Source organism: Monodon monoceros, unplaced genomic scaffold (assembly GCF_005190385.1).
Source record: "Monodon monoceros isolate NGI ecotype Baffin Bay Population unplaced genomic scaffold, NGI_Narwhal_1 Super_Scaffold_1, whole genome shotgun sequence".
NCBI classification, from domain to species: domain Eukaryota; kingdom Metazoa; phylum Chordata; class Mammalia; order Artiodactyla; family Monodontidae; genus Monodon; species Monodon monoceros.
The window spans coordinates 77,658,389-77,681,781 of record NW_021703765.1 but is presented as its reverse complement, the minus strand read 5'-3'; the positions used below and the strand labels follow the sequence as shown (position 1 = coordinate 77,681,781).

General features: G+C 42.8%; 1 protein-coding gene across 10 annotated transcripts in view; it reads left to right on the top strand.

The window, feature by feature from the left end:
• Nucleotides 1-23,393, top strand: part of ACAD10 (acyl-CoA dehydrogenase family member 10) — a 49,866-nt gene that overhangs the window by 12,568 nt on the left and 13,905 nt on the right. For 9 of the 10 annotated variants that reach the window (XR_003794394.1, XM_029228119.1, XM_029228111.1 and 6 more), the window contains 8 exons: nt 2,111-2,269; nt 2,981-3,140; nt 4,649-4,790; nt 9,987-10,055; nt 11,552-11,733; nt 15,721-15,871; nt 16,958-17,103; nt 17,864-18,037. Coding sequence is in view for 9 of the 10 variants with exons in the window: in XM_029228119.1 (XP_029083952.1) it covers nt 2,111-2,269; nt 2,981-3,140; nt 4,649-4,790; nt 9,987-10,055; nt 11,552-11,733; nt 15,721-15,871; nt 16,958-17,103; nt 17,864-18,037 (1,183 nt within the window). In the remaining variant the exon portion in view is untranslated. Of the gene's footprint in view, nt 1-1,405; nt 2,270-2,980; nt 3,141-4,648; nt 4,791-9,986; nt 10,056-11,551; nt 11,734-15,720; nt 15,872-16,957; nt 17,104-17,863; nt 18,038-23,393 lie in introns of all 10 variants that reach the window. The other variant, XM_029228143.1, reaches the window with a different exon arrangement.

Sequence of the window (23,393 nt, the reverse complement as noted above, 5' to 3'; positions counted from 1 at the left end):
ACTTTTTTAAGTAAAAACTTTTACATTATTATTTTTTTTTTTTGTAAAGAACACATGATGTAAGATTTACCATCCTAGGGGTTTCCCTGGTGGCGCAGTGGTTAAGAATCTGCCTGCCAGTGCGGGGCACACAGGTTTGAGCTCTGGTCCAGGCAGATCCCACATGCCACGGAGCAACTAAGCCCGTGTGCCACAACTACTGAGCCTGCGCTCTAGAGCCCGTGAGCCACACTACTGAGCCTGCGCACCACAACTACTGAAGCCTGCGTACCTAGAGCCCGTGCTCCACAACAAGAGAAGCCACTGCAGTGAGAAGCCCGTGCACCACAACGAAGAGTAGCCCCTGCTCACCGCAACTAGAGAACGCCCGTGTGCAGCAACGAAGACCCAACACAGCCAAAAATAAATAAATAAATAAATTTATTTTTTAAAAAAAGTAAATAAAAAATGCTAATGTAGTACAATGAAAAAAAAAGATTTACCATCCTAGATATTTTTAATTATACAGGACAGTAATTTTAGGTATATTCACATTGTTGTGAAACACAACCCCAGAAATTTTTCATCTGGCAAAATAGAACACAAGAAGTCCAGGGATCTTATCCAGTTTAAATCTCAGGAATTTTTTCACTTCTGCAAATGTACTCACCTATGAGAGGAGGTGTCTGCTTGGCAGACTTGGCCCTGACCCCCAGGGTTTTCTCCCCCTCTCCTCTTGTCTCGGCTGGTACAGCTGTGCTGCTTTCCTGTCGCATGATGCCTTTATTGGTGTCTGAAACACCTGGCTTCTCTGCTACCCACTGTTGACATTTTCTTTAGAAGGAGCTTCTTTGTCTTCTTTTAGCTCACTCAGGTCCTTAGGAGACCAGGAAGAGTCAGTAACTTATTCAGAACATTTATTTGTCTGAAAAGGCAGTTCTTCTCTAACCTTGAACAATGGGAGTTTGGAGGAGAGGGAGGGGCCCTCAGGTTTGTCCTTGGTCTTGGAGAGCGAGGGTCAATTCAGGAGTGACTGAGGGAGTTAGTTCTATTCTTTGGGCAGACCAGAGGGTATTGGTTACAGGCCTCTATGGACATTTTAGGCCTGCTCACAGGAGATCAAGCCATGGGGACAGTGTCAGAGGACTTGGGGTTGCTGGGTCAGAGGTAGCCTGACACTGAGACAGCTGTTTCAGGGTTCTCCTGAACCCTCAGCAGCACCCCACCAGTTCTGGATCAGATACAGGTTGAAGCAAGGCTGTCAGGATACAGGAGGCTCTTTGCATGAAAGGGAACCATGTCTTTGCCACTGACGATCTCTTTGGTGTTGGCCCTCCTGTGGGATTTATCTGTCTAGGCTGAGTACAGCTGTTTGTTTTTTAACTTCTGAAATATGGACATTAAAGTCATGTTTCTTTTATAACAGTAAACAGTGCCTTCTTTCTGAGAAAACGGTGAAATACTTTCCCTAAAACTGAAACGTGCAGCTTTTCTGTGCATTCACAATACCTAACATTAGCAAACTGCTATGTCATTTCGGAGCACACTGAAGTTCACTAAGTTTCCCAGCTACCGTTAAGATAGGTAAGATGGGGCTTCCCTGGTGGTGCAGTGGTTGAGAGTCCGCCTGCCGATGCAGGGGACACGGGGTCGTGCCCCGATCCGGGAAGATCCCACATGCCGCGGAGTGGCTGGGCCTGTGAGCCATGGCCGCTGAGCCTGCGCGTCCGGAACCTGTGCTCCGCAACGGGAGAGGCCACAACAGTGAGAGGCCCGCATACTGCAAAGAAAAAAAAAAAAAAAAAAGATAGGTAAGATGGCTGTTAGTGTTCCCAGTTTCCTGACGATGAACCTGAAGCCCATAGTGCCTTTGCTGTTTGCGCAAGGTCACTCACTGTGTCTGAACCAGAACTTTGGTTTTCTGAGTCTTCCCTTAGGTTGTAACCCAGTATTTCCAAATCACTCCTCTTAAAAAAGCAACATCATTTTATATCATGACACTCTTAAGTTACTTGTTATAACAAATCTCCACTGCCTTCCTTCTGCTCTGCTTTTCAGAAAATATACTGGGTGTACGTGGGAACACCACTTTTAGGGACATTCATCTCTCCTTCCTGTCCCTCCCTCTCAGGTTGTGGAATCCTGCCTGGAAGGTGTCTGCAAGCCAGACGCCAGGATGTACAAGCTGTGCTTGGAGCGGCTAGGCCGGCAGCCTTCTGAGTCCATCTTTCTGGATGATCTTGGACCGAATCTAAAAGCAGCTGCCAGCCTTGGTATTCACACCATTAAGGTAAAGGTCACTGTTTTTTGAACCCCTGTTGTGCCCCAGGCACTAGTGTAAGCATCTCTACGCAGTCCTCTTACACTCATAGTTGCAGTTGCCTCTGGTGGTTTTCACCCATGCTGCCATAGTCTTTTTATTTTTTATTGATTATGAAATCTAGGTGACTAGCCACTTGTATTTTCAATAGGAAGTAAGAAGGCAGAATGAGAAAAGAGTTACACAGGGAGGTGAATGGCAGGCTTAAGACATTTTGGGTGACAGCTCTGCTGGCCTGGTGATGCTGCTCTGGGTGGGGACCCAGCAGCTACCAGACACACGGGCCACCCCAATGCTTTGAAGCAGGAGAAGCCACGTTGTTGGCCGGGGTCTCTGTCCAGCTTTCTGCATTTGGGTTTTCGTTATTAGCTGACGGGCCCGTAGGGACAGAGTGGACACTACACACAATATTCTGCCCTCCTGGCACAAGGGAGTATCATTCACTCTTAACCGGCACTCTTCCCAGCAGATAAGAAAGTTTAATGTGGTTAGGAATTAAATGGGAGGAGGAAACTCATTCTGAGGCTTTCTCATGAGCTGACTCCCCTGGCTGCAAAGTCCTTGCTCAGAGAACTGACTTCTTCTACATTTCCCTCTAAGAAAGTACCCTCTCAGAGAACAGGCAGGAGGGTGGGGCAGGGTTGACTGGGCGTCCATGTTCAGTATTGTCTGTGAAACCAGGTTCATGACCCAGAGACTGCAGTAAAGGAACTGGAAACTCTTCTGGGTTTTCCGTTGAGAATGGCTGTTCCAAACACTCGCCCTGTGAGAAAGACGATGGAAATTCCCAAGGACTCCTTGGAGAAGCACCTCAAAGGCTTACTGGGGACCCAAGCCACAGGTAGTTAAGCTTCTGTATTTTGGTAAAGGCTAGGCTTTCAGTCTGGTTCTCACTTTCAGTCCTTAGTGGAATATGCTGGAGACAAAGACACCATGTGGTGAAGCAAATAGCCAGTGGGCTCAGTGAGCCCAGTGAACCCGGGTGCTGCTCTGTTTTGCTTGGGAAAAAGCACTGACTTCCTTTTTCACGGATCCCCAAAGTGTACTTGGCCCTTGTTCCATGTGAGAGTGTGGTGTGGCAGCAGTCGCCTGCAAAGGGCTGTCCCGGAGGAGAGGAACTTGCAGTATGTGCCCAGGGGTGTTTGAGTGTTTCTGATATTTTTGAGATGACAGCCTGTTTTGTGAAGGTGACTTAAAAGTTGCACGAATTTAAAATGTGACAAGCCGTCTCTATCTCTTCAAAGGAACCTCTAGCTCCTTCTTCACATTCCACCCTCAGAAAAACAGGTGCCTCATGACCTTTTTCTTTTTAAATTTATTTTATTAAAGTATAGTTGCATGAACTTTTGAAGAAATTTCTACCTGGTGATAAAGTTTGATCCTTGAAAGTACTTTTTTTTAATTTAATTTATTTTTTTATACAGCAGGTTCTTATTAGTCATCCATTTTATACATATTTGTGTGTATATGTCCATCCCAATCTCCCAATTCATCCCACCACCACCACCACCCCCGCCACTTTCCCCCCTTGGTGTCCATATGTTTGTTCTCTACATCTGTGTCTCTATTTCTGCCCTGCAAACCAGTTCACCTGTACCATTCGAAAGTACTCTTTGTATGCAGCTTCTCATGAGGATTTTTTTCCAGTGATGGGATTGTTCTTAGAGCCTCTGCAAAGCTGAGGGACTCTTTCTGATGAGACCAGCTAAGTCAGGCAAACTCCCATTTCCTGCGAATCTGTGTGTACAGTTCATCTCATTGTGAAGACTAGGGTTCATTAGGCTGTTTCTGCAAGGGAGCCTCAGAGTTTAGCCTGCTGGGGTGGGAAACGCATCTCCTGAAAGCAGCTTTGGCTCGAGCTGCAGGCCTCTGCATAGCTCCTTTCAGCTGTCACGTCATTGTCAGGCGTGGTGTGGCCGAGTATGGGGTGAGGGGCACACTTTTCAAGTGAGGGCACTTTTCATCCTCGGCTTAAAGCATTCCATTTAGCAAGATGGGTTTCCATGACTGTGCTTGTGTTTTACAAACAGAACTAAAAGACTTTTCTTTACGGAGCAGGAGTTGGCAAGAAGGACAAAATTGGACACCTGCACAAAGTGAAAATTGTCATGGTGTAAATCCAGTGGCCTTTGCCACACCATAGTGTGATATTCTGGACTCGAGCTGGAGGTGGGGGGTATGCCTGGGACGCAGTCACGTCTGGTACCCCGGGAGGAGCTGCTTTCCTTACAGATCATTCCAAATCAGGGCGCTCTGCATCCATATGCAGTACTCATTAGAAAGAAAGAATGTCTGTCCACATCTGTCCTCCAGAGCTGGTTTGAGTTTTCCTTGCTTTCAAACTTGCAGGCCCATTGGAACTCCTTCAGTTTGATCACGGGCAGTCAAATCCCACCTACTACATCAGGCTGGCTAAACATCAGCTGGTTCTGAGGAAGAAACCGCCAGGGACACTGCTCCCATCCGCGCATGCAGTAGAGAGGGAGTTCAGGTAAATTCTCAGAGCTGGGGGCGTGCTTGCCATCCCCAGCCTCCGCAGCCCAGCCCCTGAGCTGGCCAGTCAGCACTCCATTAAAGTGCCTTGAGACATTTAAAATTACAAGTGTGACTCCCCAAAATTATTTCTGATAAGAACATGTCACCTAATTTTATTCAGGAGCTTGTTTTCTCTTTTCTCTACCTAAACCTCTAGGAGACTAGACTTTTTTTGAGCCTCTATTAAGTGCGGTCATAGCCCAAGGAGGCATGGTCGTGAGTTGATAGTTATTGAAACCTGGGGTTCCTTATATGAATCCCTCTACTTTTATGTATGTTTGATATTTTTCATAATAAAATGTTTAAAACGATAAATGTATTACAACCCATCCAAAATAAAATCTTTTGCTTTGTGAATAGGAAAATTTAAACATAGTAGGTTGAAAAACACTAGCTCCAGACTCTTGGACAGTGAGTGGCAATGCGATGACTGGACTCCAGAGTGGGGCTTCCTCTCCTGAACGGCTTTCTCTTCCTCTTCCGCCTTCCTTCCAGCCTATCATGTTCTGCAGAAGGAAAGTTGCAGAGAGTAGAAGGAAAATGTGATGGCGGCTCCTGGCCTCTTCTTTCTCACCATTTACTGTCTCCCCTCTGACTTTTTGGTTCCTTGAATCTGACTTCTCTAAGTGTTACAGGGACTGATGACTGACATTTATGAAGCCTTCAGGGTTCGTTTATGAAGCCTACAGGAAGAAACCTGTAGCTATTTGTGAGCATTCATAAATGTGCCCATGTGATAGTGAGTGTGTGCTTGTAGAAGAGAAACCCTGAAATGCAAAACTCCCACTGTCTCTGTGCCTCCTGCTTGTGAACTCTCACCAACTTCCTAGCGTACTGAGGAATTCTGGAGTGTTAGAAGGACATCGAAAAATCCAAGAATGCACAGAATTTCCGTTTTAGTAAAGGAATAAAATGTGCATTTGAAGATGAAATGTGTATGGTATCTGCTTATAAAATGCCAAATCAAATTTGGAAAACTGGGAAAACAGTATAACATAATTTATAAAAACCTCAGGGTAGTCATACTTTTATACCTAATAATTCCAATAGGGGATCTCTCTTTAAAAAAATAGTTCTAAATAGGGAGAAAAGCTTTGTGCATTAATATGCTCACTGCAGTGTAGTTTATAATAAAAAAATTTGGAAACCTACAGGTACAATAAATGAGTAATGATTATGCAAACCTTGGTATTTCTGCTTGTTGGAACAATAACAGTAATAGCTAACATTTACTGAGTGTTTAGTATGCGTCAGGCACTAAATAAATGCTTTGAATATATTGTTAACTCAAACCATTCTCACAACTCCCTGATATGGTCCTATTATGATCTCCATTTTATAGATGAGGACAGTGAAGCTTAAAGAAGTTAAGCAACATGCCTAGTGACACACATCTAGTATGTGAGTGATGGAGTCTGGCTTCACACCCAGGGCTGGTAGGATTCCATACCCCAGTCTTAATGATTATGCTATTATTGCAGCCAATAAAAGGATGCCTGTAATAAAATTAAAATGTGTATAATAAAAGTTTTTTCCTTTTTGGCCGCCCATTGTGCCTTGGGGGATCTTAGTTCTCCAACCAGGGACTGAACCCAGGCCATGGCAGTGAAAGTGCCGAGTCCTAACCACTGGACCACCAGGGGACTCTGCAGAAAATAAAATTTTAATGTAGCAAAAACAGATACAAACTATATATGTCTTAACTATGTTTTTTGTAAAGACTTGTACATTGAAACAAAAATATTGGAAAGGAACACACCAAAATGTTTACCCTGGTCATGTTTGGGTAGTTTGTTAGTACAAGTTGTAAGTGACAGAAACCCACCTAGCCTGACTTAACCATTCAAAAAAAAGAAAGGAGGAGGAGTGATAAAATGTATTGGCTTCATTATCTAAACCTTTCAGGTGTGGCTGGATCCAGGGGCCCAAATAATGTCACCAGGACCCATTCATTCTCTCTCTCCATCTCTCAACACTTCCCTCCTTGATAACCACAGTGAACGTTCCAGCATATCTCCTGAGATTGACTCGTTGGCCCAACGTGGGTCACAGCTTTGTTCCTGAACCAATCTCTGTGGTCAGGAGGATGCATTATTCAGATTGGCCAAATCTGGGTCTTGTGCTCAACCCTGGAATCAGGATTGAGTCACTCTCACCCAAACCATGTGAACCTACAGTGGGGGAGAGCTGTTTCCCAAAGGAATGTCTAGGTATTACTATCAGAACATGAAAAGGGGAAAGGACAGCAGGCAGCCAAAAGCAGGAGCCAGTTATTGGTGATAAGACCGACTCATTATTTTTCTATTTAAAAAGATTCCTTCCTTAATGTTTCATAGAATTTATCAGTAAACCCATCGGGCCTGGAGGCTTTTTAGGAAAAATTTTTGGATTATGGGTTTGATGTAATAGATATTGGCTTATTCAGGTATTTTATTTCGTCTTGCCTTAGTTTTGGTAAATTGTAATTTGCAAGGAATTTGTACATTTATTAAAATATATAAAATTATATTATAAAATATATAAAGTTATACATGTCCATTTCATGTTAACAGTTGAATTTATTGTTCAAAATATTCCCTTACTTTTTTTTTTTTAATTTATTTTTGGCTGTGTTGGGTCTTCGTTGTTGCGCGTGGGCTTCTCTAGTTGTGCCGAGCGGGGGCTACTCTTCGTTGTGGTGCGCATGCTTCTTATTGCAGTGGCTTCTCTTGTTGCGGAACATGGGCTCTGGGTGCGCAGGCTTCAGTAGTTGTGGCACACAGGCTCAATAGTTGTGGCTCGCGGGCTCTAGAGCAGAGGCTCAGTAGTTGTGGTGCACGGGCTTAGTTGCTCCACGGCATGTGGGATCTTCCCGGACCAGGGCTTGAACCCATGTCCCCTGCATTGGCAGGCGGATTCTTAACCACTGCACCACCAGGGAAGTCCTCCCTTACTGTCCTTTTAATGTATGTAGGATCTGTAGTGATTTTCCCATCTTTACCATTCCTGCTGTGGATTGATAGTATTTTCTCTCTCTTTCTTTCATCAGTCTACCTAGGGATTTATCATTGTGTTGATAATTTAAAAGAACAAATGCTTAGTTTTGTTCATTTTTCTGTTGTTTATTTTCTATTTTATTTAGTTCTGCTCTGAGCTTTATTTCTTTCCATCTTCTTACTGTGGGTGTATTTTTACCTTCTTAGGTGTAACCTTATGCCATTGATTTAACATCTTCCTTTTCTAATATGAGCTTTCAAAGTTATGTTACTTTGTAAGCACATATGCATCCCACAAATTTTGACATGTGTTTTTATTATTATTATTACAGTTTGAAATATTTTCTAATGTCCCTTGTGATTTCTTCTTTGACCCATGGCTTATATGGAAGTGTGTTATTTAACTTCCAAATATTTGGGCTTTTTCTAGCTATCACATAGTAACAAGTTCTTGTTTAATTCTATTGAGGTCTTAGAAATACTCTGTAAGATTTTGATACTTGGGGCTTCCCTGGTGGTGCAGTGGTTAAGAATCCACCTGCCTAATGCAGGAGACATGGGTTCAGGCCCTGGTCTGGGAAGATCCCACATGCCACGGAGCAGCTAAGCCCATGCACCACAACAACTGAGCCTGCGCTCCTAGAGCCCGTGAGCCACAGCTACTGAGCCCATGCACCCAGAGCCCGAGCTCTGCAACAAGAGAAGCCACCGCAATGAGAAGCCCGCACACCGCGATGAAGAGTAGCCCCCGCTCGCCACAACTAGAGAAAGCCGCACGCAGCAACGAAGACCCAATGCAGCCAAAAATAATAAATAAATAAATAAATAAATTTATTTTAAAAAAAAGATTTTGATACTTGGAAATTTATTAGGACTTATTTTATGGACCAGTACGTGATATATCTTGGTGAATATACTGTGTGCACTCTAAAAGAATGTGTATCCTGCAGTGTCTGTGTGAGTGTTATAGAAATATCCATCAGGTCAAGATGGCTGGTAGTGTTGTTCAGATCTGTGTCTTACTGACTTTTTCTAGTTAGTGTAGTTTTGATCAAGTCAGTTACTGATAAAGGCATTTTACAGTCTCAGCTATGATTGTGAGTTTGTCCGTTTCTATCTTTCATTCTGATAATTTTTACTTTAGGTATTTTTGAAGCTCTTATTAGGCACATACACATTTTTTATTTACTTTTGTAATTTGAAGTATAGTTGATTTAATGTTGTGTTTTAATTTCTGCTATACAGCAAAGTGACTCAGTTATAAATATATATATTCTTTTTTATGCTGTATTTTTCATATATACATTCTTTTTCATATTCTTTTCCATAATGGTTTATCACAGGATATTGAATACAGTTCCCTGTGCTCTACAGTAGGACCTTGTTGTTTAAGACACGTACACATTTATGATTGTAATATCTTCCTGGTGAATTAACTCTTGTATTGTTTTGAAATGTCCCTTTTTATCTCTGGTAGTCCTCTTTGCCTTAAGGTCTCTTTTTCTAATATTGATATAGCTATACCAGCTTTCTTATGCTTACCAATTGCATGGAACTTCCCTTTCCATCCTTTCATATTTTATTTTATTTATTTATTTCTATCTATGTTTTTATATTTAAAGCATGTCCCTTATAGACAGTATATTAAGTCTTGCTTTTGAACCCAGTAGGACAACTTCTGTCTTTTAATTGGAATGTTTACTCTATTAAATTCAGTGTAATTATCAGTATGTTTGACTCAGGTCTATAATTTTGCTGTTTGATCTTTGTCCCATTTGTCTTTTGTTCTCCTTGCCTTTTTGCCTTCTTGGGTCAATTGAAATTTTTAAATTTTAGCATTCCATTTTAATTTCTGCATGTAAAATTTTTAAATCAAAAAATAATTTCAGGGCTTCCCTGGTGGCGCAGTGGTTGAGAGTCCGCCTGCCGATGCAGGGGACACGGGTTCATGCCCCGGTCCGGGAAGATCCCACATGCCGCGGAGCGGTTGGGCCTGTGAGCCATGGCCGCTGAGCCTGCGCATCCGGAGCCTGTGCTCCGCAACGGGAGAGGCCACAACAGTGAGAGGCCTGCGTATCGCAAAAAAAAACAAAAACAAAAACTAATAATAATAATAATTTCAAGAAAATCCAGTCATCTCATTCAGCAGTGTCTCTCATTTTTCTTTGTTCTGGCAGGATAATGAAAGCCCTTGCGAATGCTGGAGTCCCTGTCCCCAAAGTTCTTGACCTCTGTGAGGATTCAAGGTAATGTTCAGATTTATTTTTACTATTGTGTGTTCAAGCTACAGAAAAGTCCTTATACTAACTCACATTCCAGTTTGCTAGAGTAAAGACAAGTAAAATTTGGGTAGAAGAGAAAAGAGATTTTATATTTACCTCCCCTAGAAGTTCACAGATCTTTAAGTTATCCTGAAAGATAAATGCCTGCTTTCGTGAGAATTGGTAGGAAACATCTTTTCTAACATTAAAAAAAATATGTCCATCTAGCTTCATGTTGCTTGTTTTAATTAATTTTTTCATTGTAGGCTTTCTAAACTGTTTTTGAATTGCTTTTAATATGCTTTCTGAGTCTGTCTCTTTTTTCCCGATTTTTTAATTATGAAAATTTCGAAACATACACAGAAGTTGAAAGAAGAAAAAATAGTACGATGAGCACCCATTTACACTTCATCTAGATGAAAACATTTGTTAACATTTTGCCACATTTGCTTTCTATGTATATGTATATATGTGTATGTGTATATATGTGAATAGGTGTACTATATAGATAAAATAATTTTATAGAAATAGTTAATTATATATAACATTTTTCTAAAAATGTTTTATAACATAATTTAATAAATTTTATTAAATAATTATATAATTATTTTGTAAGTTAATAAGTATATCTTATATGTATGTATATAAATTATTATTCACTGAAACTTTTGAAGTAAGTTTCAGGCAGCCTACATCTTCTAAGAATAAAGACATTTTCTTTCATAACCACAGCAATATTACATTTAAGATAATTAAAGATAATTTAATAATATAATTTAATATCTAGGCCATGTTCAAGTCAGGATGAATAGTTATAATAGTAGAATTTTCAAAACAACTTTTCAGAGTACTAAACTGATTTCTAGTAGTGACAAAAGATGGATTAATGACATTTTGGTGCGTCACCTTAATACTTTAGGGTGTTGTATATGCCATTCATACCACTGGATAATGATGAAAATAACATCAATAACAAGAAGGGATACTTATCCAACCCTCAGTGAAGCCAGAAACATATGCCAGGCATTCCCTATGTATTTGCTCCCTTAATTCTTATAACTATCCTTTGAAGCGTTATAGATTGAAAAAAAACAAAGCTCAGAGAGCTTTAATGTGTTTGTCAGGATCACACTGCTAGGAAGGGCAGAGGTGGCACTTAAGCCTGGTTCTCTGACTCCAAATCCCCCTCTCAACATGCTGCTTTCCTGTATTATCACACTTAATCCCATTCCGATGGCTTCTACAAGTGGACCAAAGAGAAGAGAGGCATGCTGGCAAGGAAATGTAGACAGGGATGTGTGTGTGTGGATTGGTTTGGGGAGGGAGTACTTCTAACCCCTGTGCTTATGTGCAAAGGAAAAAGGACGTTTCCAGTACTCTGTATCCAAACTCCCACCCAGCACTCAAAGCTTACACACAGGACAGAGCAGTGCCTGCCACATCATGGGGCCACTGAAACACCCTGTCTGTGCCCCTGCTAGGGTCATCGGCACTCCCTTCTATCTGATGGAGTACTGCCCAGGCCTCATCTACAAAGACCCCTCTCTGCCAGGCTTGGAGCCCAGCCAGAGGCGGGCCATCTACACTGCCATGAACAGAGTCTTGTGCAAGATTCACAGTGTGGACCTCAAGGCCGCAGGCCTAGAAGACTATGGGAAACACGGTGAGCACGGGGCCGCTTGTCTTCTGTGCTGCTGTTTCCTCACTGGTGCCTCTGCTTTCATGATTTCCATGGTACCAAGGTTTTAAGGCACCACTGGTAAATGTGAGGTGGGCTTGTTAGCTTCCTACTTGGAAATCCACTTTCATTTTAGTATAAGTGTCACTTACCTAGATGCTTTGTCCTGAGATAAATCCCTTCATGGACTACAGAATCTCTCTTCCCTGAAACTTTTATCTCACTGTATCATTTAAATCTTGTTTTTTTTCGATACTGGCCAAAAGTACTTAAGATACGTATTTTCTTCTCCATTTTTCACCATTTCCTCTAAATATTCTTTTCAATATTTAGAGGAAAGATTTAGGGATATATTTTTAAAATGCCATTATGCCAAGGTATTTGTTTGTATAATTTGTTTCTGTTTTCTTCTTTCTTTTTTTAAAAAAATGTCTGAGAGTTCCAGTTGGTCCTCATCCTTGGAAGCACTTGGTATTGTCAGGTTTTCCCTTTTCTTTTTTACTGGAAGTCAGTTGTATTGAAATGTAGCATTTTACGAATGTTGACAAATGCACACACTTTTATAACCACCATCACCATTGTCTTCATGCTTTTGCATGCAGACACTTTAGCATGAGCCAAAGAGTTTCACTTTTTCTGCCCTGCAGCATTCAACACTGTCTGACTCTCAACCAGTGTGCATTGTTGACCGTGGTCAAAAAGAATCTCTCAAATAAGCTGTATTTGTTTCTTTCTCTGCTTTTAACCAAAATGTGCCTGTTTTGTCTAGGACCATATCAAAGGCTGCAGTATGTGTCCAAAGTACATCAACTTCCTGACACATTTCTGCCAAGTTACCTAAAATTCTGTCATTCCATAGGCACATGATCTGAGGTCTCAAAACTAACCATTTGAGAAACTTTGCTACCACAGAGCAGGCTTGCTGACTTCCCAGCCCCAATTGAGGGAGTTCTTCACCCCTGATCCATATCATACACTAACCTGTTGACCAGAGTTACCAGCTTAGTGGGGTTCCCCTCCATCTTGGTGGACTCACTGGAAAACATTTACAGTAAAAATTTGTTTGTTGTTTATCCAAAATTCCAGTTTAACTGAGCATCCTCTATTTTATCTGGGAGCCCTAGTTACCAATAAAAGGGTCAGCAGGCAAAGACCATAGATGTTGCCTATATTGAGCCATTGTTTCAAAGTGGAAAGAGCCCTAGACCAGAATTCAGGTGCTGATTTGTGGGGTGACCTTGGGCAAGTCCCATTACTTTGTTATAGTTTTCTCAACAGTAAAGGTTTAGTAAAAAAAACAAACAAACAAACAAAAAAACCCTGCCCTGCCCCCCTCACAGTGCTGATGTGAAAAGCAAAGGAGATGGCACCTGTCCTACTGTTTTGAATGGAGATAAAGCCTCTGTCACATGAAGCAACGGGCAATGTGACATCCCATCCTGCAGTGGAGAGAGAGCAGCCTAAGGAGGCCTCTCCCATGTGCTGAGTGGATCCTTTGCCTTTTATTTTTAAAGTAGACTGTTTTGATGCACTTTCCACTGGCCTATTAGTTTGACAAAGAGACAAAGCAGAAATCTGGTGTGATTTTATATGATTCAGGGTCAGCCTCCTGGGCCACAGGCTGTATTTGGAGCCTTATCGCATAAAGCAGCTTCCTCAAATTTCACATTCACTGATCCAGTTTACCCGGGCATCAGATCTTCCTTTTCTTCTCAAGTTATGTCAGGAACCCAGCTGCTGCGTGGGGCATTGGCTATATATAGATAGTACACCATTTGTGTAAAATGGGTATAGTTGAATAAATTTAAATGTTTATTTGCACACGTGAAGATATCTCCAAAAGGATGCCTAAGAAATTGGTCACATGGGTTGCCTTTGGGGAATAACGGCTGAGTGGCTGAGCAGGGGGATGGGAGAAAATCTTTATTGCACTCCTTTTTGTCACTTTAATTTCGAGCCATGTGAATCTATGATTTATTGAAGAGAACAAATTTAAATTTGTAAGGAAAAGAAACAGCACACCAACATGATTTCTGATCAAAAGGGACTTTTGACCAGATCCTTTAGGTCCAGTCTAGTTATCACAAAGAACCTTTCCTCAAGGACCTGCAGGGAACCATAATTCTCTTTTCTCATCCCAGAGGGCAGGCTGCTTTGGGGAGGAAGGGCGTTAGTGCCTTGGCAGGCCTGCTCGGGACCAGTGGCCAACAGAGCCAGAGCCGCAGGGACAGCTGCATCTGCTTCCCACGAGAAGGGAGTGTGTACAGCACTGGGGTGGTGTGTATGCGTGGGGGGCAGGGGGACATCCTAAATCCATATAGGAGATTTTCCTGAGGGGCTCCTTCCGCAAAGGCTCAGTTCCTGGTGGCCTTTGTATTCATTTCATTATGATAATTTTCAAACTCTAGAAATGTGAAATAGTACAGTGAATAACTATATGCCCACGACTGATTTTAACAATGGTTAACTTTTGCCATATTCCTCTATATAGCTCTTTCTGTTTCTATCTGCACAACTAACAAAGTTGTAGAGATCCTGGCGCTTGACTCCTAACAGCTTCAGTACGCATTTCCTGCATTTCCTAATAGTAAGGACATCTCCCAGCACCATTATCACATCCAAGGAAATTTACCATTTTCCCAGAATATATAAAACCCAGTCCATATTCAGATTTCCTCATTACCCCCCTTACATCTTTTATAAGTGAGTTTTTTTGGTTGGTTTTCCAAATCGGGATCCGATCAAAGAATCTAGAACAGTCCCCTCACTGTTGTTTTTTTTTTAATGAATTTTTTAAGGGACCAGGCAAGTATATTATAGATTTGTTTTGATTGTTACCTGATGATTTCATTTACTGCTGTCTTCTACTTCCTATAATTCTGAAAACTGGAAGTTAGTTCTAAAGGCTTGATTTGTTTGGGGTTAAATTCCTGTGGATTTTGATCTCACCTCTCATCCAGCCCTGCTGGATCCTCTGAAGGACAGGTGTCTGGGTGCTCTGAGTGTGCAGTGGACTCCACAGAAGGAGCCCAATCTCTCTATCCTTGTCTTCAAGCTTCTGGGGAACATTCTTCTCTCAGATGAGGGGTGAGGGCTTGACTTAGAGCTAGTGGTGTGATGTGTTATTAATTATAAATTGTTTTAATAGTGACAATAATTGTCAATTGACAACTAATAACAGTGACAGTAATAATGGTCATTATTCATTGAGCAGCCTTCTGTGTTTGGCATATTATATATGGACTTCATTTGGCCTCCACAGTGGTCCTAGGGAATATAGGTGGCAGTACACTCATTGTACAGATGAAGCAATGGAGGCTTAGAGAGGTTAAATTAGTTGAAAAGCTTAACTGTGAGCCAGGCAACTCCAGAACTCCCTCCGGTTTGTGGTCCCAGATATAACTTGCAAGTTCCTCAACTGTGGTAACTCTGGTAGCAAACAGCTGAATAATAGCAAATACTCATGTAGTACTTACTACATGCCAGAAACATTTGCAAGGGCTTTACATATTTTGTCCTCCCAGCAACTCTATGAGGGCCATCTCATCAATGAGGAAACAAAGGCATAGAAAGGTAAAGTAACCTGCCTGAGATCACACAGAGAATGACAGAGCTGGAAACCAAACCCAGACCATCCGTCCACCCCAGAGCCTATGCTCTTAGCCAATCACTGTCCTTTAGCCAAGAAGGGATTTATTAAAGGCTGTTAGGAAGCTCATAGGATCTGAGAGGGCCAGGGATCAGGCTTGGAGGCTATGTGGCCGGGAACAATGCCCAGATCACACAGATCCAGCCAAGATAAAACAGCAGTGGCTTCCAGGTTGAGGGGGCAGGAACATCATGTGGGAAATTCTCTAGTCATGGGAAGAAGATGCCTCAGACGTTACAAAGGGTTTCATCGCACTGGTTGATTTTCGAAACCTCTGGAGGTTGCTGAGATGGCACACCATGTTCTAATCCTCTTTCCCTCAGGGGACTATGTTGCACGCCAGGTACAAACATGGATCAAGCAGTATCGAGCCTCGGAAACCAGCACCATCCCGCCAATGGAGAGGCTCATCAAGTGGCTGCCCCTCCACCTTCCCAGGCAGCAGCAGACCACAGTGGTGCATGGGGACTTCAGGTCGACTGGGCATGAGGAGGGCTGATACGTAGTTGTGGAAAGTGATGGGAAGGGTATTTGAAGGGGAAATTAAGCAGCTTGTCTTGCCCCAGTTTACAGTTGACAATTATCCACTACATGGGCTCTCCCTCTGCGTGGCCTTTAAGACAGGGTTTCTCAGCTTTGGCACTATTGACGTTTGGGGCCAGATTATTCTCTGTGATGGGGGGCCTGGCCTGTGCAACAGCAGGAGTTAGTACCACCCCCCGGGTCTGAAGGTACAAGCACAGGCTTCAGCTGTAACGACAACTCCAAAGCTGCGTGGCTGTCAACAGCGACAGCAATGATCTTACTCATGAGTCTGCAGTCTGGGACAGGATGGCTTGCTTGAGCCACTGACGTGGGTCTCAGGCGGGGGACTGGAATCACCTGAAGGCTCGCTCACACCTGCACCAGGGCAGAGGAGAGCTGGGCTCCCTGAGCCTCTCTCTGTGTCTCTGTGGTTTCCCACCTGGTCTTTCCAGTATGGCAGCTTCCAGCTGGACTTCCTACCTAGTGGCTCACGGTGTGTGTTCTGAGGGGAGAGGGCCAGGGGGGAGCTGATCACCTTTTCTGTCCCTGTCTCAGGAGTCACTCAGCACCACTTCCACCTGTATTATAATTGTTAGAAGTGAGCTGCTTCCAGGGGTGAAGGATTACACTCTTTCTTTTGTGGTAGGAGTGTCAAAAAATTGCAGACCTGTTTTAAAACCATCTCGGGAAGGAGTAATTACCAGAACCCAGACATGGTCTCTATGTGGCGAGGGCCACCTGACCAAAGCTGTGGCCCTCAGGAGAGGAATACAGCTGTCCCTCAGCTATCTGCTGAGAGGGGGGTGGGGAATTAATGTGCAGGCCCCCTTCCCATTGTCTGCTGGTGTCCCGTTGGCTGCTCCCAGCTGAGCCAAAGGGCAAGGGAGCTGGTGGATGCAGCCCATGCAGGCTCCCGGGCACATGGGAGGGGTGGGGAGTGCTTCTGAAGGGGTCAGCAGAAGACACCCAGCACAGGATACACCCTAGCAGTCAGTGTTCTTAGCGCTGTCTCCATCCCTTCTGTGGCTCCTGCAGGCTGGACAACGTGCTGTTCCATCCGGAAACGGCCGAGGTGCTTGCCGTCCTTGACTGGGAACTCTCTACCTTAGGCGACCCCCTTGCCGATGTGGCCCACAGCTGCCTGGCTCACTACCTGCCATCCAGCTTTCCCGTTCAGCCAGGTAGGAACTGCCGCTGGGGGAGTGAGGGATGGAGCCAGCGCTCTTCTCAAAGTTTTGGGGCAAACTCTGCTGAAACAGTTTGTGATTGGGCTGCTTTGTGAAATTCAGGTATTGAGTATTTCTTCTACAGCATCATTTTTAATGACAGTATAGGATTTCATTGTTATAGAATTAACTTAATAAGGCATTTGGTTTGATTCCTATTTGGATATTTGTTTCCAGTTTTTGTTTTTTTTAAAGTATTACCTTCCCTGTGCTTCCACAAAAAAAGGCAGTGAATATCTGTGTAGTAATATCTTTGCCTGTATATAAGTTATACTCCTAGGATAAATTCTTGGAACAGAACATATTACATGCTTCTAAACCATCAAAATGTTACAAATGAAGGAAATAGGTAAGATTTTTTATTTGTTGCAGTCATCTTTTTCATAATTTGGCGAGATCTTCTTTGAATACCATTTTTTTAATCAAATGACTGGTAGAAAATAATATGCATCCACCCTGAACTGTGGCTCAGATGGAATTGGAGGCCCCTCATTCCTTCCTTTACTGCCAATTTAGTCTGAAACTTTTAAGAGCCAAATTGTGAATAACAGCTTCATGCCTGGATTCCAGACATCTTGAAATGATGAGCTATAACCCTTTGAACTAGTTGTGAAGCTGATTTCCAAGGGACGAAGTGATTTTCAGAATTCAAATACTTGGAGCCACAGGAGAGCATGGGGTTTTTGCCTAGTCCTGGGTCTGTCTGTCGCTTCAGGTTTGAGTGACAGTGATCTGTCTGAGCTGGGAATCCCTACTGCAGAGGAGTATTTCAGGATGTACTGTCTTCACATGGGGATCCGTCCCACTGAGAACTGGAACTTCTACATGGCTTTCTCCTTTTTCCGCATTGCTACAATCCTGCAGGGAGTCTACAAGCGCTCACTCACAGGTAATGGGGGCCTGGGAGAGCTGGCCTCGGGCTGTGAGTCACAGCCAAGGGGCTTCTATCCCTGAAACCCTCTCGTAACCGAACTACAAGATTCAGTTAATTCAACCATTTGTCATTAAGTGTATATCATATATATATATATATTTTTTAAATATCAATATTTAAAATTTTTTAAGTTATTAAAATAAGGCACAAAAATTTTTAGAGTAAAAACATACATGATAAGAATTCAACCATATAGAAGAATATAAAATTATTTTCCGGGCTTCCCTGGCGGCGCAGTGGTTGGGAGTCTGCCTGCCGATGTGGGGGACGCGGGTTCGTGCCCCGGTCTGGGAAGATCCCACATGCCACGGAGCGGCTGGGCCCATGAGCCATGGCCGCTGAGCCTGCGCGTCCGGAGCCTGTGCTCCGCAACGGGAGAGGCCACAGCGGTGAGAGGCCCGTGTACCGCAAAAAAAAAAAAAAAAAAAAATATATATATATATATACACATATGGTAAAATACTTTATTTAACCAGTGTTTTCTAGACTGTATCTTTTAAGTTTGAACTTTTGAGAAGAAAAGTTAAGTATGGCTACTTAGAACTGATGGTTTGATATATACATATGTCACCTATGGAGTGTTCATATATATATGCGAGGATGGCATAATGTTACTAGTTTTAATTCTAAATTCTACAGGGTAGAAATGGAAATAATCTATACCCTAAATTATTTAAGAAAGTAGAAAGACAGATTAAAGTTTGTTTCCTATGTAGAAGGAAGGCAAGTAGAAAGCAAGCAGTTAGAATCTACCCAAAAGACCTAGAAGTAGTGACTAAGCCAATAGCATTAAGTACCCCTAATTACCCACATTATAATCTATAAATTCCATTCTCACCAAAAGGAACCAGGACTCCTTGGAGAAAGTGGCTGATTTCAGGTTTAGGGCAGAATATCCACAAGATGAACCTGGAACATCTTGCCGTACCAGAAAGCAAGGAGGTTGTTGAAGATTAAGAGGGTCATATCTAAAGGTCTCAGGAGTCAACCTGAATAGGCTCCCACTTGCTAATGACAGGAAACTTTGAGAACCAGTATGATGATAGCTGAAATGGATGAAACACATCAAATATATTTAAATCCATGAGTAAAGAATGATACTAAAACAAAGACACAGTGTCTCACTGGTGACTTTGGAGGTTGGCAGGAAAGCAACCCATTACTCTGAAAATTGGTAAATAAAGGGAAGAGAGTCAAACATTTATCCTGCCTTTCCTATACAAATTACGTATCAGGCTAACCAAATGATTGATGAGAGAAAGTTTCTCTTTAGAGAAGCATCCTGGACCCAATGATAGAATTAGCGTGTCACCAATTTGCCACCCCTACTACATGAATGCATCTGGAAAATAAGCATTAATGGCGCTGAAATCGAGAGAGGCAGCCAGACATTACATACCTCCTGATGCTGCCCTCAAAAGTCGAACCTGGATCTGACCAAGCCTCGAGTGCCAACCACCAACTTACAGGGAACAGAGGGTTCAGCGGAGCACATTCAACAGCACCGTTGAGGCAGAGCCATTCACAAAAATCCAGATTCTGGGAAACTTCACAGAGCAAACAATTTAGTTTCTTCAGCAGATAAAAAAGGGGAACAGATGTTGAAAAGGGAACCTATAGATTGAACGGAACTTAAAAGATACATTAGCCAAAAATAGTAATTTGGACCTTATTCAGATCCATGTTTGAAAAAAGAAATTTTCTGAAAAAAAATATTTGAGACAGTCAGTGAAAAATGAATTCTGACTGGAGAGTTGATGATATTAAGGCATCATAGTTAACTGTTGTTTAAGTGTGATAATGGTATTGTTGTGGGTGTTTTTAAGTCTTTGTCTTTAGACATAAATGAAATGTTTATAAATAAAATGATGTGGTGTTTGGGATTTACTTTAGCAAAATCCAGGGCAGTGGGGGTGGGGAGGGCAGAGGGTGAGATAGGATTGGCCGTGCTTTGACGATTGTTGAAGCTGAGTGGTAGAAACCTGTAGGTTCATTATATTCTTCTGTCTAGTTTTGTTTGTCTTTGAAATTTTCCGAGATGAAAACTTAAAAGGCACGTAGAAAGAAGCCCAGCAGTGGGTTTGCTAGTACTATGGGGACATCTTAGCTTTGTGGTCATCAATACCCGAGGCTTTCTGGCAGCATGTCGCTCTCAGCCAGGGTGCCAGAATCTTCTGAGAAAGGCAGTTGCAATAGGGGAATTGATCATCCATTCACTCACAAGAGCCTCTCCTAGGCCAGGTACTGTGCCAGGTGTTAGTGGCAATAGAAGGTTGTGATTTTTCCAGAGAAGAGTCAGCATCCAGAGAATTTCTAGTTTAACCCTCCGTGATCTCAAGCAGTAATCCCTGGAAATGGTATTTTCTCTTCTTTTGGAGAGTCTCAGCTCTAAGCCAGTATTTCCCAATTTTTATTATGGTTTTACAGTGAAAGGTAACCAGAAACATTTAATTAAACAGAATGGCTGCTAAGTCCAAACAGTGATGTGTAGGCCTGATTGCCTGTGGGCATTTTCTAGTGGGCAGCCAAGTTCTCACTGGGTTCTGCTCCAGTGACTGGGGATAGCTGGATAGATTTTGCCCATTATGTCAATTATATCTCAGTTTTTAAAACAGAATTATTCATTCTAGAATCTCTACACCAATAAACTTTGCCAGGTTGTCCTCAAGTTGCCTATCAGGAAGCCCTTTGACAGTTTCCAAGATCCTGTGAGCCGCTGGCTTGGCCTCAAGCTTGTCTTGGCCTCAGAGGCAAAACACGCCAGTGTTTGCCACCACATGGAAAAACAGATGTGCTGTCCTTTCAGGCCTCTGTTCCTCTGATCTTGATTGTGCTCTCCCTTCCCTCCTACCTGGAAAGCCAGCAGACATTCTGAGGAAGTGCCTTAGTTTTCTTACGTAAAAACAGTGAAGTCAGTTTTTTTAAAGACTAGGATAAAATCATTTGATTAGGGAAACAAAAAAACTCAACTCTCTGAACACAAGTATTATTTCTGCGCATCTGTCTTCTTAATTAGCTGTTAAAGTCTTTTTTTTTTTTTTTTTTTAAACAGTTGAGATACTTGGTATCACCCTGGGAAAGGGGGTTTTGGAGAAGAACAATGTGTTTCAAAGGCATTCTCTCTGTGATGTCATCACAGGAGATTTGGGCTCATCCTTAGGTTGGCAGAGGGACAACAGTGACCAGAGCCTGGGGGCTGATTTACTGTCTGTACCAGCTGACCCCAAGTATCACTTTCCTTCATTAAGAAGTGGTTACTGAAGTTTAGGTTTCTTGTAGATGGCTGCTGAAATTCTAGAAAGGAAAAAGTGCTGGTGGCTGCAATTTAGGAAGACGTCAGTCATGGATGTGGTCTTTTCTGCTGGGATTACATTTGGGAAAATATATCGGAAGTGATAGTTTTAAATCAACCCAAGCTCATACAAGTGACCTTCAAAGAGACAAAGCAGTACTCTGAGAGCAAGATCCTACTAAGGAAATGAAAAGTAAGAAAACACTTTGTACCCTCTGTTAGAAAAAAAAAATCGCAGATTGGTTCAAGGTGGCGGAGAAGAAGGACACACGCTCACTCCCTCTTGTGAGAGCACCGGAATCACAACTAACTGCTGAACAATCATCGATAGGAAGACATTGGAACTCACCAAAAAAGATACCCCACATCCAAAGACAAAGGAGAAGCTGAAGTGAGATGGTAGGAGGGGCGCAATCACAATAAAATCAAATCCCATAACTGCTCTGTGGGTGACTCACAAACTGGAGAACACTTATACCACAGAAGTCCACCCACTGGAGTGAAGGTTCTGAGCCCCACGTCAGGCTTCCCAACCTGGGGGTCTGGCAACGGAAGGAGGAATTCCCAGGGAGTCAGACTTTGAAGGCTAGCGGGATTTGATTGCAGGACTTCGACAGGACTGGGGGAAACAGAGACTCCGCTCTTGGAGGGCACACACAAAGTAGTGTGCACATCAGGACCCAGGGGGAAGGAGCAGTGACCCCACAGGAGACTGAACCAGACCTACCTGCTAGGGTTGGAGGGTCTCCTGCAGAGGCGGGGGGCGGCTGTGGCTCACCATGGGGACAAGGACACTGGCAGCAGAAGTTCTGGGAAATACTCCTTGGCTGAGCCCTCCCCGAGTCCGCCCTTAGCCCCACCAAAGTGCCTGTAGGCGCCAGTGCTGGGTCACCTCAGGCCAAACAACCAACAGGGAAGGAACTCAGCCCCACCCATCAGCAGACAACAGGATTAAAGTTTTACTGAGCTCTGCCCACTAGAGCAACACCCAGCTCTACCCACCACCACTCTCTCCCATCAGGAAGCTGGCACAAGCCTCTTAGATAGCCTCATCCACCAGAGGGCAGACAGCAGAAGCAAGAAGAACCATAATTCTGCAGCCTGTGGAACGAAAACCACATTCACAGAAAAATAGACAAAGTGAAAAGGCAGAGGACTATGTACCAGGTGAAGGAATAAGATAAAACCCCAGAAAAACAACTAAATGAAGTGGACATAGGCAACCTTCCAGAAAAAGAATTCAGAATAATGATAGTGAAGATGATACAGGACCTTGGAAAAAGAATGGAGGCAAAGAGCAAGAAGATGTGAGAAATGTTCAACAAAGACCCAGAAGAATTAAAGAACAAACAAACAGAGATGAACAATACAATAACTGAAATGAACAATACGCTAGAAGGGATCAATAGCAGAATAACTGAGGCAGAAGAACAGATAAGTGACCTGGAAGATGGAATGGTCGAATTCACTGTCATGGAACAGAATAAAGAAAAAAGAATGCAAAGAAATGAAGGCAGCCTAAGAGACCTCTGGAACAACATTAAACACCAACATTCACATTATAGGGGTCCCAGAAGGAGAAGAGAGAGAGAAAAGACCCTAGAAAATATTTGAAGAGATTATAGTCAAAACCTTCCTAACATGGGAAAGGAAATAGCCACCAAGTCCAGGAAGCACAGAGAGTCCCAGGCAGGATAAACCCAAGGAGAGACACACCAAGACACATAGTAATCAAATTGACAAAAATTAAAGACAAAGAAAAATTATTAAAAGCAGCAAGAGAAAAATGACAAATAACATACAAGGGAACTCCCATTAGGTTAACCATTGATTTCTCAGCAGAAACTCTACAAGCCAGAAGGGAGTGACACAATATATTTAAAGTGATGAAAGGGAAGAACCTACAACCAAGGTTACTCTACCTGGCAAGGATCTCATTCAGATTCGATGGAGAAATCAAAAGCTTTACAGACAAGCAAAAGCTAAGAGAATTCAGCACCACCAAACCAGCTCTACAAC